The sequence below is a fragment of the Patella vulgata genome, chromosome 4 (assembly GCF_932274485.2).
Source record: "Patella vulgata chromosome 4, xgPatVulg1.2, whole genome shotgun sequence".
Taxonomy (NCBI): domain Eukaryota; kingdom Metazoa; phylum Mollusca; class Gastropoda; family Patellidae; genus Patella; species Patella vulgata.
Window position 1 is genome coordinate 17,322,499 of NC_065882.2, and position 16,063 is coordinate 17,338,561.

The 16,063-nt window shown below is 35.1% G+C and overlaps 1 protein-coding gene across 7 annotated transcripts in view; it reads right to left on the reverse strand.

The window, feature by feature from the left end:
- LOC126818616 (uncharacterized) overlaps positions 1-16,063 on the reverse strand; it is a 20,413-nt gene continuing 4,350 nt past the window's right edge. Inside the window, exons 1-7 of one of the 7 annotated variants that reach the window (XM_050546129.2) lie at positions 13,001-13,432; positions 11,475-12,187; positions 7,177-7,316; positions 5,493-5,626; positions 3,720-3,865; positions 2,988-3,104; positions 1-759 (exon numbers count right to left, since the gene is read on the reverse strand). In XM_050546129.2, the coding sequence (XP_050402086.1) occupies positions 596-759; positions 2,988-3,104; positions 3,720-3,865; positions 5,493-5,626; positions 7,177-7,316; positions 11,475-12,187; positions 13,001-13,002 (1,416 nt within the window). In that variant the 5' untranslated portion in view covers positions 13,003-13,432 and the 3' untranslated portion in view covers positions 1-595. Of the gene's footprint in view, positions 760-2,987; positions 3,105-3,719; positions 3,866-5,492; positions 5,627-7,176; positions 7,317-11,474; positions 12,376-12,868; positions 13,529-16,063 lie in introns of those variants that run through there. The other 6 variants (XM_050546128.2, XM_050546130.2, XM_050546127.2 and 3 more) reach the window with 6 other exon arrangements.

Below are 16,063 nucleotides of genomic sequence, written 5' to 3' on the forward strand. Positions count from 1 at the left end.
CTTTATATCAAATAACAATTTTATTGGACATAACAGCACCTCATGGTTTTGTATAAATAAATAATCAAACTATCATAGAGACATAAGTTTAGTAAGGCCACATCAGTGAAAATATTTAATCAAGTTGTATTGCCATATTCAAAAATATTAATAACTTTAATTAGTATGAAAAACAATCATTTAAATATAGGTCTGATAACTGTATTTATGCTGCATTAATATTCAAAATATGACCTATAAAAAACAATAGTAGTTGCCTATTTGACATCTTCATAAAGTGAAGGCTTCACAATATACTTTAGTCAACTTGACAGTGTTAGCTGACTTTGAGGTAATCCACAATTACAAATCCAAATTGATCAATCCACCAATTACAGATTTTTTACAAAAGAGTGCATTGGTTGACCCTGTCATTATTGACTTCCTCTATTTCTAACATGGGTCTAATCAAAGTGCCAGCAAAGGACCAAGTCAGGTTGTGCTGTCAAGGTATCAGTTCTATATTTTAACACTGTAAAGTTGACGTTGTGCTGTCAAGGTATCAGTTCTATATTTTAACACTGTAAAGTTGACTATTGTTTTAAGTTTTATCTATCTATACTGTATCCTTAACAAAGGATGAAACATGACAAACTTGATAATATCCATCTTCACCTTTTCCCCCGGTCATCGAACATATTTGTAGAGATGTAATACAGTCTGAACCAAATTTAGTATCTTTATAATCTTCCCAAATTACTGGATCGATCTTTTTAATACCTGGTATGACAAAGAATAAAGTTTAACACAGTGATTAGAGACTAACATACGTTAATTTGTATTTCTATTGTTACATGTGCAATATGAAAGAGGACATTCTCCACCTATTTGTTGAACTTTCAGACAGAGAGAGAGAGAGAGAGAAATGGGGTTTAATGTCATTTCGGGACTAACATATGGTTTAATTTTATTTCAATAATTCGCTTGCGCATAAGGGTCTTTAGCAGCGGGAGGAAACCAGAGGACCCGGAGAAAACCCACGTGGTTGGACAGGCGACCCTACTCCTTGTCACATACAACCAGGGATTCAAAACCATGCCAGTTGACTTAATGACAGGTCTTTCAACAAGTTGGTTTACGTGCATACTAATCTGTATACGACCAGATCTTAGTTTTTCGTTCCATTCCGAACACTAGATGTCACCTGTGATATGTGAAAACTAGGCTTTAAAAATCAGCCTATGCCGAACTCTACCCCAAAACATTCTAGTTTAGAGTCCAATTCCCCAGAGCTCGAATTTTTACAGAAGATGTTTATCAGGCAATTCAAATTACACCCGCCAGCACCTTTGAAAAATAATCCTTTGTCTTTGTGACAACATTGTAATTAATAAACTACAAATACAAAATAATGATTTTAGTTTTACCTGACCAAATATTAGGCACTAATCAACTTGTACCTGAGAAGTTGTGCCCTGACAATGTCTGAATCTGTGCCCGACATTGTTTACAAGACAATAAAATGTGATAATGAGCAATAAGCAACAACCATGAAAACAAACAAATTAGTAGGAATAATACTGGTACCAACTTAAACAAATTCCTTAAAGATACATTATGGGGGATTAGATAAAGAGCTGGCAGTTCTCACTATATTAGTTAAAAACTAAGAGTCTGTAAAGGGAATTTGCTAAATATTTCAGTCAAATTGATCCACTATGAACCAAGATTTTAGCGATTGAATTTTCGGCCTAGGTCGGTAGGATAAAAACATAGTATTGATTATCCATTTCATGATTTAATTATGAATTGAAGTCGAACAGCAAATCGGAACCTAATCCAATAAACATCGCAGGCTAGCGATGCCATCGAGAGTTGAATATGTCACGTGTTTAATATTTTGTACCAAATGGGTCATATGACAAGTGATCAAATGTTACAACACATGAATTATTCATCAGATTAAATTAAAATTTGATGGCTGATTCTTAGTGCCAATATAAACCAAGCATGTACCAGTAATCAGATGATAACTTTAGCTGTCTGATTTATCCGAAATCGATCAGATTCTTCTTCTCATAAACAGTTAAGTCAACTGGATGATAACCTCAGCAACTAGAGCATATACAAGAATTTTATTAGTCATCAAGGGCCACAACCCTGTAAGTAATTATTGAAAATCAATAGGCTTCAAACACTGTGTACAAATCTAGACTCAGCCAGATAGTAACAAATGTGGATGATCGACAGAGAAAGGTGATAACAATATATGACCGAATTATAAAATGGCCTTTTTACAAATTTTTAAAAATTGAAATGGTGTTTAACATTCTACTGTTCTGCACCGACTGAGCTAATTAAAGACGATCATACACCACACAGCGGCACTAAGGTCTACTCTTACATTGAATTGTCAAGGGTTCTTTTACATGCATGTCAATGTGTAAACAGGGCCTCAGTTTTTCGTCCCATCTAAATGCCTATACATTGTCCCTTGCCAAGTGGGGAATCAGGGATCATGGTGGTTAAGTGGGTAAGACGCTAGCTCTCTAGTCTGGAGGTCGGGTGTTTGATCCCTGCTTTGGCCGAGAAAGTCCATTCAGATTATCCGGCGTGGTTCCCCCTTGTCAGTGATGCAGTACGGAGGGCCTGACAAGGACAACTGTCTAGTCGTTCGGATGGTACGAAAAACCGAGGTCTCGTGTACACATTGACGTGCATGTAAAAGATCCCTTGACAGTTGGAATTCGATATAAGAGTAGGCCATAGTGCCGCTGTCCGGGCAAAATTCCCCTCACAGAACACTGTATGGCGAATACCCATCTTCATTAGCCCAGTTCGAAGTAGAACAGTAGGGCGTTAAATCCCATTTCATTTTCACTTCATTTCACAAGTGGGGAATCAAAACCACGCCACCTGACCCAACGACAGACTTTATACAATCTAACGTGTTAAACCATCCCCCCCTCTCTCCTCTCCCTGAACTATTTATATAGATATACACTTACCTTGTCTGTATAATTTTGGATCTTGTGATAACTTCATGATTGTAATGTGTGGCTTAAATGTAGATCTTGTATCAGTGGTAAATATACCATAACTAGCCATTGATTCTTCAACAATTTCTAAAATATTTCATATTTTGGAGCATGAAATGTACACTATACTGTGTGTTATGAAAAAAAGGTGAGTTGATATATGCATAAAGTTCAAATCACTTTTTCGAGAACTAATGAAATACATTTTAGTAATTTAGCTGGGAAAAAAGAATACATCAGAATACTTAAATGTTTTTATCTCATATTCAAGGATAACTGTATTGTCATTTCACATATATCATATTCATTATACTTTTAAAATTTTACTATTTATAAACAAAATTATCTGCTTGTGCTATAACAGCTGCCAGGGCTGGATTTAGGGGAGGGCTGACTGGGCTGCAGCCAGTATTATAGGGGCCCCAAAAGTTATATACAGTATATAATTTATAATTTTATTTATTATGTTATATACATATTTCTGTGCCAAATAAATCTATGTACAATACTGACATACAAATTGCATTTGTGTGAGTGTGATGGACAATGACCAGAATATGTCCCCATTTTACTGTTGATACAAGGGCCCCATCGACATTTTCAGCCAGGGCCCCATGCAAGCTGAATCTGGCACTGACAGCTGGTTTTATACTGTCCTCTGGTCCACATGTGGCTGTGTAAAAAAATGAGAATATAATTTACCTGCAATCTTGTACAACATCTGATTTTCACCAATAGCAAACAAAACCTTATTATTAAAATGACCAAGACCCTGTAGAGTAAGCTCTAATGGCTGACTGAACATATTGATGATTTCTGTAGCTGCATTATTTAAAGCCAATTTGGCTCTGAAAAGGAAAAGTTGAGAACAAAACCTTCAATAAAATCAAACTAAAAATTAACATTGAGAGAGAGAGAGAGAGAGAGAGAGAGATGGGGTTTAACGTCCATCCACTTGACACAAACTAGGTCATTTTGGGACTAACATATGGTTTAATTTTATTTTAATAATTCGCTTGCGCATAGGGGTTTTTAGCAGTGTGAGGAAACCGAAGGACCCGGACAAAACCCTTGAGGTTGGACAGACGACCCTACTCCCTGTCACGTACAACCGGGGATTCGAAACCAAACGAGTTGACTCAATGACAGGCCTTATGATACAGTGCTAACCATTCGACCATCCACCCCCCCCCCCCCCCACAAAAAAAAAAAAAAATCAACATATAGTCATTCTATTAGTAATGTGATGTATATGTAGGAATTATAACATTTTATTCATTGAATGGTATAGTTTGCATTTTCAAAAACAATTCTGTGTACTTATGTTGAAAATGTGCTTATCCTGACATACAGATGGAGTTTTCCACTGGATATTTCCATGCCAAGGTGACATTGACTGGCAAAAGTATTTCATCATAGTATGATACATCATTGTAGTTCTATATAGTATGTTATACAATTGTAGATCTTTATAGCATGATACATCATTGTAGTTCTATATAGTATGTTATACAATTGTAGATCTTTATAACATGTCACATCATTGTAGTTCTATGTAGTATGTTATACAATTGTAGTTCTTTATCGTGTGTTAAACCATTGTAGTTTTATATAGTGTTTTACACCATTGTAGATTAAAATAGTATGTTACACCATTGTACAATATAGTTTTATAGTATATTATACAATTGTAGTTCTATATAGTATGTTACACCATTGTAATTCTATATAGTATTTTACACCATTGTAAATTTATATAGTATTGTTGTAGTTCTGTATAGTATGTTACACCATTGTAGTTCTTTATAGTGTGTTACACCATTGTAGTTCTATGTAGTATGTTATACAATTGTAGTTCTTTATATAGTGTGTTACACCATATTAGCTTTATATAGTTGTAGTGTGTAATATCATTGTTGGTTTATATAGTATGTTATACAATTGTAGTTCTATACAGTATGTTACACCATTTTTATGATTGTAGTTCTTTATATTGTGTTGTACCATATAAATGAAATGAAATGTGGGTCTTAACGTCCTACATAAGTAGTTCCATATATATGTAGTCTGATACACCATTGTAGTTCTTGGCATGGGCTATACTATATACCGGGTTACCTATTTAGGGTGTTTTTCGGTATTTAGTGTGGTTTCCGGTATTTAGTGTTTTTCCGGTGTTTTCCGGTATTCAGTATAACATGGTGTTTTCCGGTGTTTTCCGGTAGTTTTCCAGTGTTTTTCGGTGTTTTCCAGTATATAGTATTGTCACTTGGCAGTGCAATACACATAGGAGCTCTAGACAATGTATTACACCACTGCAGTTTAATATTATGTGTTACACCATTTTATATCAGCTATATATACAAATGAATATTCCATTCGTTATATGAAAAAATATTTATTACTAAAATAGCTGAGAATACAGGCCATCCTATTATTGAGTAGTGTTTTTCAACAAAAAAATTCAAGACTTACTGATCCATATTTTCCTCAGTAAGATGAAATACCATCAAAGTCATATGTAGTTTTTCATGTGATACGACAGCTTTTTGGTATTTTATATTACTCTCTAGCAACTTTGACTGTAAATCTTTTACTTTCTCATGAATCTACAAAGGTTATATTTTACATTTTTAAAGGAGCTAAATTGCTAATATTTGGGACCTAGAAATTGACACAAATGGGTCGCAACGCATACAATAATGTAATATGAATGTATATAAATTGATTTACAATCGTTTCTGTTTTTACTGTAATTTTTAATCAGTTAGGTTCGGCGAAATACGCCAGTATTCTCAATCGAATTTCAATCTCTAGCGTCAGGTTATTCCAGTCTACGCCGATATTATTTATTGGGCTTGCTCTCCAGATAAGAATATAGCGTCACCGTTTGACATGACTTGTACAATATGCCTAGCCTCGTTTTTTCGAGTCCCTTATTACAAATAGCGCTGAAATGCATTATGGTACACGATTCGTGTACCAATTACAAAATGTTTATTTTGTCTTAAATATTGGATATCAGAAGGACATCTTTTCCCGGTAAGATCACAACATCAATGTTGATTTAAACCGACAAATAAATCGTGTTTTCTATGTCGAAGATTTTGGATGATACTGAGTTAGAGACTTAGCTACTTTAATCTTAAAGAACCATGAGCATATATTTCCTAATTTTACTTGACTGTAGTAATACATCCCATTTTTACCACTTTAAGCGAAAATGAAGGTAAATAAACCTTTTTCTTATGGTAGGTTCCAACTGTCTTGCGATGCCTTACGATAGGATTATCCCTATCGAGTCCACGATCTGGTATGTGAAGATACTTTCGGATACGTTACGGCACAAGTGTTACAACTGACCTCAATATATAATAAGACCTGATAGGATCACCACGATTACTCCACGATTAAAACCGCGTAGCACAAGTCGTGATAGTGGGAACATAGCATAATCTAAATTTAAACATACATTATGCAAGAGCTAAATCTGTCTATTGCAGGTCTTTCTTTAGGCCTGAAATGTTATCTAAATTATTAATTAGACATTAATTAACTTATCCAGACCATAATCAACTCTAGATGGCATCGCTAGCCTGCGATCTTAAGTGGATTGTGATCAGATTTACTGCATAACTTTCCTTCTCGATTAAACGATTAAATGGATTAGTGAGAACTGCCAACTTGTTATCGAATCTCCCATAATGTATCTTTAATAAAAAAATAAGATCTTGATAATAATCTAAACAAATTAAAACAATAAACCTGACAGATTGACAGACATGGGTAGAAAATTCAGTTGTTGCATTGTCGCATTCTGGGTGGCGCACAATTCTTGTTTCGAGGGACCGAGTGAGTTCAATTCCAGAAGGTTCAATCAAGTATCACCAATCTTTTTTAACACCACACAACATGACAGATACTTGACAGAAATGACTAATGAAGACGAGCATATGCTATGTAGTGTGCCATGAAGAAGTTTTGCCTGGACAGTTGTGTTACGGCCTTCTGGTATTTCGAAGTTTAAATGCACGCCCACCCAGTTCCTTGCCAGGCCCTCAATCCTATTCCCTCACATGGGCAAACCACCACCACCACTGAGCCACCAAGACTCCCTACCTGACAGAAGAAAAAATTACACCTTTTTACACATACTTACTTCTTCATCCTTTATTTGTAAAGCTATAAAATGTGTTGGATATTTTTTCCCTTCTTTTTTTCCATCCATTTTCTTTTTTCTTTTCCTCTTTTTACCTTGATTCTTTGTTTCAGTTTTTTTAAATTCTTGATCAAATTTGTCTGAAATGTAGACTACGGTGGTAATACAAGCATGTAATATGTAAACTATTATTATGGGATGCCGACAGACTGAATCATAAAATACATCACACATGCCACAAGATGTTGTAAATAAAAAGCTTTAACCCTACCCTTTCTCAAAGTACCCTCTAAAACGTTCAAAAGGTTTTCAGCAAAGGGGAGAAAACTCTGGAACGGAATGTTGTAGATCACTGAACTTTAAGAAGCTGTGTTGAAATAGTGTAACATAGCCTGTCCACTGCACAATACCAACCACTGTTCATATTCTCAAATACACCAAATCTTTGGACATTGACTACATTAACTTCCTGATGCTGCAAGTTAATATGTCTAGGTCATATGTTATTTTATTATTTTTTTTATTTATGTTTTAAATTTCAAATCAATATTTTAATATTCATTAATGGTTGGTTAGTCATTAGAGGCAGACAGCAATTAATTTGTCAGTCAATTTAAATTATGACATGCTGACAACTAAAGTGGTTGATCTGTTAAGTTTCTTCTAACTATTGTTTTAAATGCCTTAAGTCTTAATCCTGCAATAATTATGTTTATGTCAACACTTTCTAAGTAACTAATTTGTAAAAATAGACAAATGTATGTAAGATGATTCATTAGTTGAAGAGACCAGCTTAGGGAACCTATATACTACTTGGAGGTTCGATACATAGGAAATTATAAGTTGTTAAATTGTTGCTGTTAATTATTTGCTCCTGAAATAAAGTGTTGAAGTATACTTAGAGAACACACGTTGACGAGCTACATTCCCTGAAAGTCGAACCGTGTTACTAATTTCATTTTCTCAGTATTGTTTTATCTAAAGACGCCTATATCTATTAAATGCAGGTCACTGCAGTTATGAATTTCTGATTATTATTATCATTATAATAGGGTAACTGTATTGATACTAATTTAAATTTCTTTTTCAAATTTTATTTAAAGAATGCATCCCCTCTGGATCCGCCCCTGTATAAAGTGATTGCTTTAAGTAAGAATGGTCTTGACTGTGTTATAATCTTATTTATTTTATGATCAGTAGTGGAATACCTCGTTTTATCAGTGAAATAAAAGTGTTATTCCACTGGCTAGCAATAGTCCATGTTGTTTTTACCTAAAATGATTGTAAAATCATAAAATAAATAGAACATTTGTCGTTTTGTCGTGAATAACATATTTTATTTCATCTCTAAGCTAGAAAACGTTTATATTTTCACTCATGCTACGCATTCGTGAAAATATAAGTTTTCTTGCTTTTCGATGAAATAAAATATGTTATTCACTCTAAAACGACAAATATCCTCTATATAGGCTTATAAAGAGACATCTCTATCAAGGGTTATAAAATTAACAGTTATACAGTCAGACCAGTGCCAATCAAATGTCAACTCTTACTTTATTTGCTAACCTGGAGGTCGGGTGTTCGATCTCTGCATTAGCCGAGAAAGTGCATCAAGATTTTCCGGCGTGGTTCCCCCTTGTCAGTGATGCAGGATGGAGGGCCTGACAATGACAGCTGTCTAGTCATTCGGATGAGACGAAAAATAGAGGTCCCGTGTACACATTGGCGTGCACATAAAAGATCCCTTGACAGTTGGAATTCGATATAAGAGTAGGCCGTAGTGCCGCTGTCCGGGCAAAATTTCCCTCATAGCACACTGTATGGCATATGCCCGTCTTCATTAGCCCAGTTCGGATCATAACAGTAGGACGTTAAACCCCATTTCATTTCATTTCATTGTTACTTTATTTATGGTTTAAAGTTTATTAAAGATACATTAGTTAAGAGTTTAATAAAGAGTTGGCCATTCTTGCTATAATAATAAATAAAAAAAGAAAATATTGAAAATTTCAGCCAAATTACTTCATTCTGAGCCAAATTATCACTGTTTATTGTTTTGACAAGATGTGTGCATAGTGGTAACTAGCGCACTGGTATATTCGCAACTTAGCCTCGCTTTCCCATTTTTAAATTAAATCTTTAAATGGTCAACCGTTCTAATCTAGTTAAAATCGTGAATATCCGAAGCCATCGAGAGTTGATTATGGTCTTGTTTTGTTAATAAATGTGTAATTAATAGTTTAAATAACATTTCAGGCCTAAAGAAAGACCTACAATAGGCAGATTTACCTCTTGCATAATGTATGTTTAATTAAATTCACTACAATTTTCTACCCAAATAAAAGTCCTTGAAAGCTACAGATGTATGTTTAACTGATTCTATTAACTGGCACTTTAACCAATGAAATTTATAGATTAATTTAACTTCTTCAATTTGATTCGTTACAATATTTATTATCTCTAATTTTATATTTAATCTGATTTGTTGAAATGATTGCCCTTTCATCTCTATGTTAATTATTTTCTCAAAATTAGACAACAACAAACACATGTGAGAATCGGATGAGAGATGAGATGAGATTGGGTTAAGACCTTTATATTAACCTGTTGATATGATTTGAATTTTACCGTAATGTATGTTCAACTGTATATATGGAAACAGATTTGGATTTTTATATTTGAATTGCAACAAATACCTTCTCTAATGAGCTACCCCCACCCCCATTCATAGCTCATCTATATTTATCACCTGGGTGCTTATTCGAACGAAGAATAACCTTGAAACAGGTTGGTGATAGTAGGCTGACACGTAGGCGTATGTGACCTGTAAGGGTGGCACAATGCCCGCCTCCAAACACAGGCAATTAGTTGTGTTAAGTGAAAAAACGGTAAAGGTTTATGGCATATTAACTAGTTAATCAAGGTAGATGTTTGGCAGTATAACACCATAAATACGTTGATCACTTAATTACCTAATCAATCCAGCGTATTATCAACGATGATCGGGTTGAGTGGTAGTTATACACTCAGTAAACTATATTAATTTTAGAATTTTGAATATTATTCACCATGTCTTGATGTCCAATTGGGCATATTCCTGATCGGACAATTTTGGGCATTTGGAAAATAACGTCGGACAAGGGGCGAAATCCCATTCCTGCTTTCACATATCCCCTGATTTGTTGCTAATAAAAAGTATAGTATTTGACTGTTACACAGAAATACAGTATTGCTATTGCTCTCTCCTCAGAAGTAACGCTACTTTAAAGGCATGCGGTTGGCCAATTGATCACCGGTGTGCACCAGGTGCGTGTCCTGATAACAATTGCATCAGAATTTCCCTCACTGCCCAATTACTAGTACTACACCGTTATTAGTAGTGGCCCAAAATCGAAAAGCAGCACTACCTTAACTTGTTGAACAAAGGATATGGGTTTGAATCATGCTCACTGGTACATTTTTGAAAAGGAGACACAGTGACTCAATGTTGGCCGAGAAGTTCATCAGTATTTTCCGGCATGGTTCCACACTGTGTCCGTAGTGCAGGACTGAGGGCGCATAGTCGTTTGAATGGGGCGAAAAACCTATGACAGTTGGAATTCAGCATAAGAGTAGGCTGTAGTGTTGCTCTCCGGGCAATATTTCCCTCATAGCACACTTTATGGTGTATGCCCATCTTCATTAGCAAGTCAGTGCAGAACAGTAGGACAGTAAACCCCATTTCATTTCATTTTGTTATTAAAACAAACATAGTGCAACATACACACAGGTCAACCACCCTCTAACCCCTGTGCATAAAACCTGTGTTTTAACCCAATCTGATTAAAATACAGATCTATATTTCGTTTCGGTTTATTATACATTCGATGGCCTACACTACATGTGTACGTGCTAGTTCTATTCAGATGGCGTACGTGTTCATCATTGACTGGACTGCTTTCTTTCCGCTTCCATATTATTAAAAATATTCAAAACCCGACAGACGGCGCGACGCTTCCCGACAAACTGAGCATTCATTCCCGACAAGACCATAGCCTTCCCCGACAAGGCCATACCCCTACCCCATTTTCAAAAACTCCTCGGCTAATGACCGATCTCACAATTCTGAGCTCTTTTCAGATTTCTATTTTTTTTCAAGAAAATATTGGGGGGGGGGGGGGCGGTGCCCTCCCGGTCACCCCGCCTCGTACGCCTATGGATCCTAGTGTAGTAAAGTCAAGTAAAACGAAATTTTGAACTATAGAAACGAAACGAAATAGGATCTGTGTTTTAATCAGATTGTGTTTTAACCAGTATACCTGAATATAAAACAGAAATATCTATAACATCTTCATCAGCAGGTGTTTCCATTTTAGACGAAGTTGCTGTTACACATAACGGATCCTTCTCATGTATTGTTATTTGAGTGCTATCTTTCATCTGTTCTTCAGAACTTTCTTTCAACTTTGTCAAAAACGAGCTGGGGCAAATAGCACCATCATGTAATAAATCTTTATGTATTAAAGGATAATTCTGTTGAAAAAAGTTTGTAACTTGATATAACAAACTTTTCGGTGAAATTCTTTCATCTGAACATGTAAGGTCAGTGACTTCTGACGGTTCTGATAATTCTGAAGATCTAGTTTCGTTTTCTGCTTCGGTATAATCAATATCCACTAGATCAGCTACTATCCGATCTTTAGAAACTGATGATAAGTTCTCATCAATATTCATTTGTTCATCATCCCTTTCACAACTCAATGAATCAATTTCACAATAACTTGCCATGATTACCTTCAGAAATTGGATAGGTGTATCCACATATATTCTGTCACACAAACATTTATTTTCAGTATACAAGAAGGAATTCAAAAACTTAAGGTTATTGTTTTTAACACACGAAACCCTTATTAACTGATAGGGTTTTTTATTACCGAGAAATAGTCCTAGATTCATCGGACCTCTTGAATATGAATACATAAAATGAGTTATGTAATATTTTAGTTGTGGTTTGAATATCAAGTTTTTAGCCCTGTAAGCAGACATAAATGTGTTGTGTGAAATCAAAGTAAACTACTTGTTTCTTTTATGATCTCTTATTTAGTGGGTCTACCCACTAGTTTATCTATAAAAGTTGTATTTTGTATGGGCCATTTTCTATTTTTCCTTGGTTTCAAAATAGATTCTTATAATCTCGTTCATGACTAATTAATCCTTCGGCTGGAACAACAAAATCAAATGCTGTTAGTGTTGGTTTCACCAAATATTAAAGTAAAAGAAACAAGTATGGGAAGTCCAATTTGGATGTGTTATGCTGTCTGATGATTCTTTAGATAATCCTTTCAGATCGTGCATTATACGAACTACGAAGTAGAGCTATGATGCTAGTTCAACAGTAAAAACAAAAAAAAAAACGCCGTCGCCATACTTTGAATCCACAGGTGTTCAATTAATGATACTGAGTGATAACTTTTCAGTAGGCCTGATTGATTTTGAATGTGTATTGTTATGCTGTCACATTATGGTTATATAGATATGACAGTAGGCCTACTTCGTACTGTCAATAATCTGCATAATACTTGTATTTTAAGGTAAGACACGGCAGGAAAAAGTCTAAAAATATATCAATTTTATGAGTTTTGACATTTTGTCATTTTCGGCAACTTTATTATGTCATAATCAAAAATTACATTGACAAAATAAAAATAAATACCTAATTTCATATTTTAAATATGTGTACGTCAATTAATGGAGCTAAATCGCTAACATTTGGGACCTAGAAATTCACAAAAGTGGGTCGCAACGCATATAATACTGTAATATGAATGTATATAAACTGATTTACATTTATTTAATGGTTTCCGTTTTTACTCCAATTTCAAATCAGTTATGTTCGGCGAAATAAGTCAGCAATCTCAATCGAGTGCAAATTTCTAGCGTCTAGTTATTCTAGCCTACATAACTCCATTTGATGTGGTGCAATGTGTCTAGCCTCGTCCCTCAATACAACTGGGGCTGAAGCGCATTATGGTACACGATTCGTGTACCAATGTTAATAAAATTATTTTATCTTAAATATCGGATATCAGAAGCTCATCTTTTCCCGGTAAGTTTACATCATCAATGTTGATTTAAATTGACCAATAATTCGTGTTTTCGATGTCGAAGATTTTTGAGGATTTTGAGTTACGGACTTAGGTCCTTTAAAATCGGCTTCCGTGCCGTTGACTCGAGAGTTCTGGTCGCCATGTTTCACATATCGATGGAAAGAGGAAGTTACGCTACGCATTATGGTCTAAAGATATTCTATTTATAACCGTTACATATTTGGCAATTGTCGGTTACATCCGTTAAACAAATGTCACGGAAATTTCCTTTTATGGAATTTTGAATACATAATAAGGGTCAATCGGTCATGACCTACTACGGCGCATGCGCAGTTACTTACTTTCCCACGGAACCTAGTTACGGCGATGCGCGATCATACACGACTTCCCAGCTACCTATGACTACTTATAAATGACAATCGCGGCTACAATTACTATTTACTCCTTGTAGTAAATTTTACGTGTGTTTTACCGGGCTTTTTTTTTAAGAAACAAATTACTTAATTTCGATTAATTAACTTTTGACATTATGGCTGCCAGTAAAAGTTCCACTAAGAAAAAATATAGAGGCTCTAAAAGACGTACTTTGAAAAAGAATATAGTGAAATGTAGATCTAAAAATACTGTAAATAAAACCCCAGTGCCAATGAATAGACATAGATGTAGGCCTAGCAGACGAATTTTCTATAGCAGACGATTTTTCTATCCCTTCAAGTTCATGTTCCATAGATAATAATATACGTGGATCAACTGAAAAAAAATGAATCTACCTCACAAACCATTAATAATGAAAATGACACAACTGCAGGACATGAGGAATTTGTTTCTGACTCTGACCCTTCATCAATTATTAAAAGACAACAATATAAATAATAAAGAAACTGAAGATATTGAAAATGACAATAATAATAGTATTAATACGAGTGGTTTTAAAATGATGCATACTGACATTTTACAGTCCCTCATATCTGAATTTTTGTGTCCGGAATGCCACACTAAGGGTGTTTGTCCCTCTGTCAATGCTACGAAGGGTTACGCTACCAAGATTCTTTTAAAATGCCCAAATTGCCCGTATGTAAATAACTTTTGGTCTAGTCCAAAATTGAAGAAAATCCAGTTCACGATAAAAATGCATTTATTGTTAACCACCAAGTTGTTTTTGGTTCTAAAGACATTGGTATTGGTTGTACCTCACTAAATAAATTCACATCCGATTGTGGTGTTTTAGGTGCATTGCATCATAAAACATATAATAAAATTTCAACAACATTGCATGATAAACTGTCAAACAATAATATTTTAAGTGATGCACATGAGATAATTAATAAATGTGAAAGCCAATTCCATGATGATACTAGTGATCCTAAAGACATACTCGTAAGTTACGACGGTTCTTGGCACACCCGTGGGCATACGTCATTACATTGCATAGGTTTTATCATACAGCTCGACACTGGACTAATAATTGACTATGAAATTTTGAGCAAATATTGCCATGCGTGTGAAGTATATGGCAATAAACTTTCGGATGATGAAAAGGCCAAATGGCTGACAGATCACAAATGTGAAAAAAATTTTGATGGATCATCTGGCTCCATGGAAACTGCCATTGCAAAAATATTGTGGGCACGCTCTCAAGATTTAGGTTTCAGATACACTACAGTTTTAAGTGACGGAGATGCTAAAACAGTCGACGCATTAAACGAATTGTGTCCTTACGGAGAGACTACCCCTATTATTAAAGAGGAGTGTATCAATCATGTGTCAAAACGGATGTACAAAGGCCTTGAGCTGATCAGTAAAAATGCGATGGCAGCAGCCAGGGCTGAAGGGAAATCTAGAAACCCTGTCAGTGGCCAAGGTAAAATGACGAAAGCTCGAATGAAGAGTTGGTCATCATACTATCGGAAGGCGATAATTGAAAATTCGGAATCAGTTTCTGACGTGAAAAGTGCTATCTGGGCTATATTTTTTCATAGCATGTCTGACAACAAAAATCCGCATCATGATAGATGTTCTATGGCTTGGTGCTATTACAAACAAGCTACAGAACAGGGTATAGATCCAGAAGAGTTTCGTGCTCGAAAAAAACATGACACCCCACTAACAAAAGAGGTCGCCCACTACTTCATTGACTTATTTAAACATTTAACAAATGAAGAACTACTAAAAAAGTGTCAAAAGAAATTAACACAAAATGCTAATGAAGGGTTGCATTCCCTTGTTTGGAAGTATATTAGTAAAACTGTGTTTGTTTCCCTAAAAACTATTGAGACTGGTGTCATAATAGCCGTTGCCAACTGGAATCAGGGACGGGTTTCAGTTTGCGAAATGTTAACTATGACAGGTATTCAGCCAAATAATCAATTGTTACAAAGCTGTAAAAAATCAGATAAATTACGCTGCAAAAAATCAGACAAAGCTTCAGAAATTTTAATCAAGCGAGACAGAAAGTCTAAGTCAATCTCAAAGATCGCTGATGAGGAGGCCTGTGTTGTTCGAGAGGGTGGGCCAATGTATGGTGCAGGCATAGAGACAACATCAACCCTATAATATCAAACCAAAGCCTACAATCATTACTATTAACTTACTATATAATCCTGTAAGTGTTTAACACTATCTTAGCCTTTTCTCAACCGATTACATGTGTATATGTTGTTTTTATTTGAAGATCGCGTCAAATCAGCATTTTCTCAAAACGCATATTTTGCAACTTAGGAAAGCCATACAATAAAAACTATTATACCTAGAACAATGAAATTTGGCATGATATTAGCCCTATACTTACTGTACAAGAATAT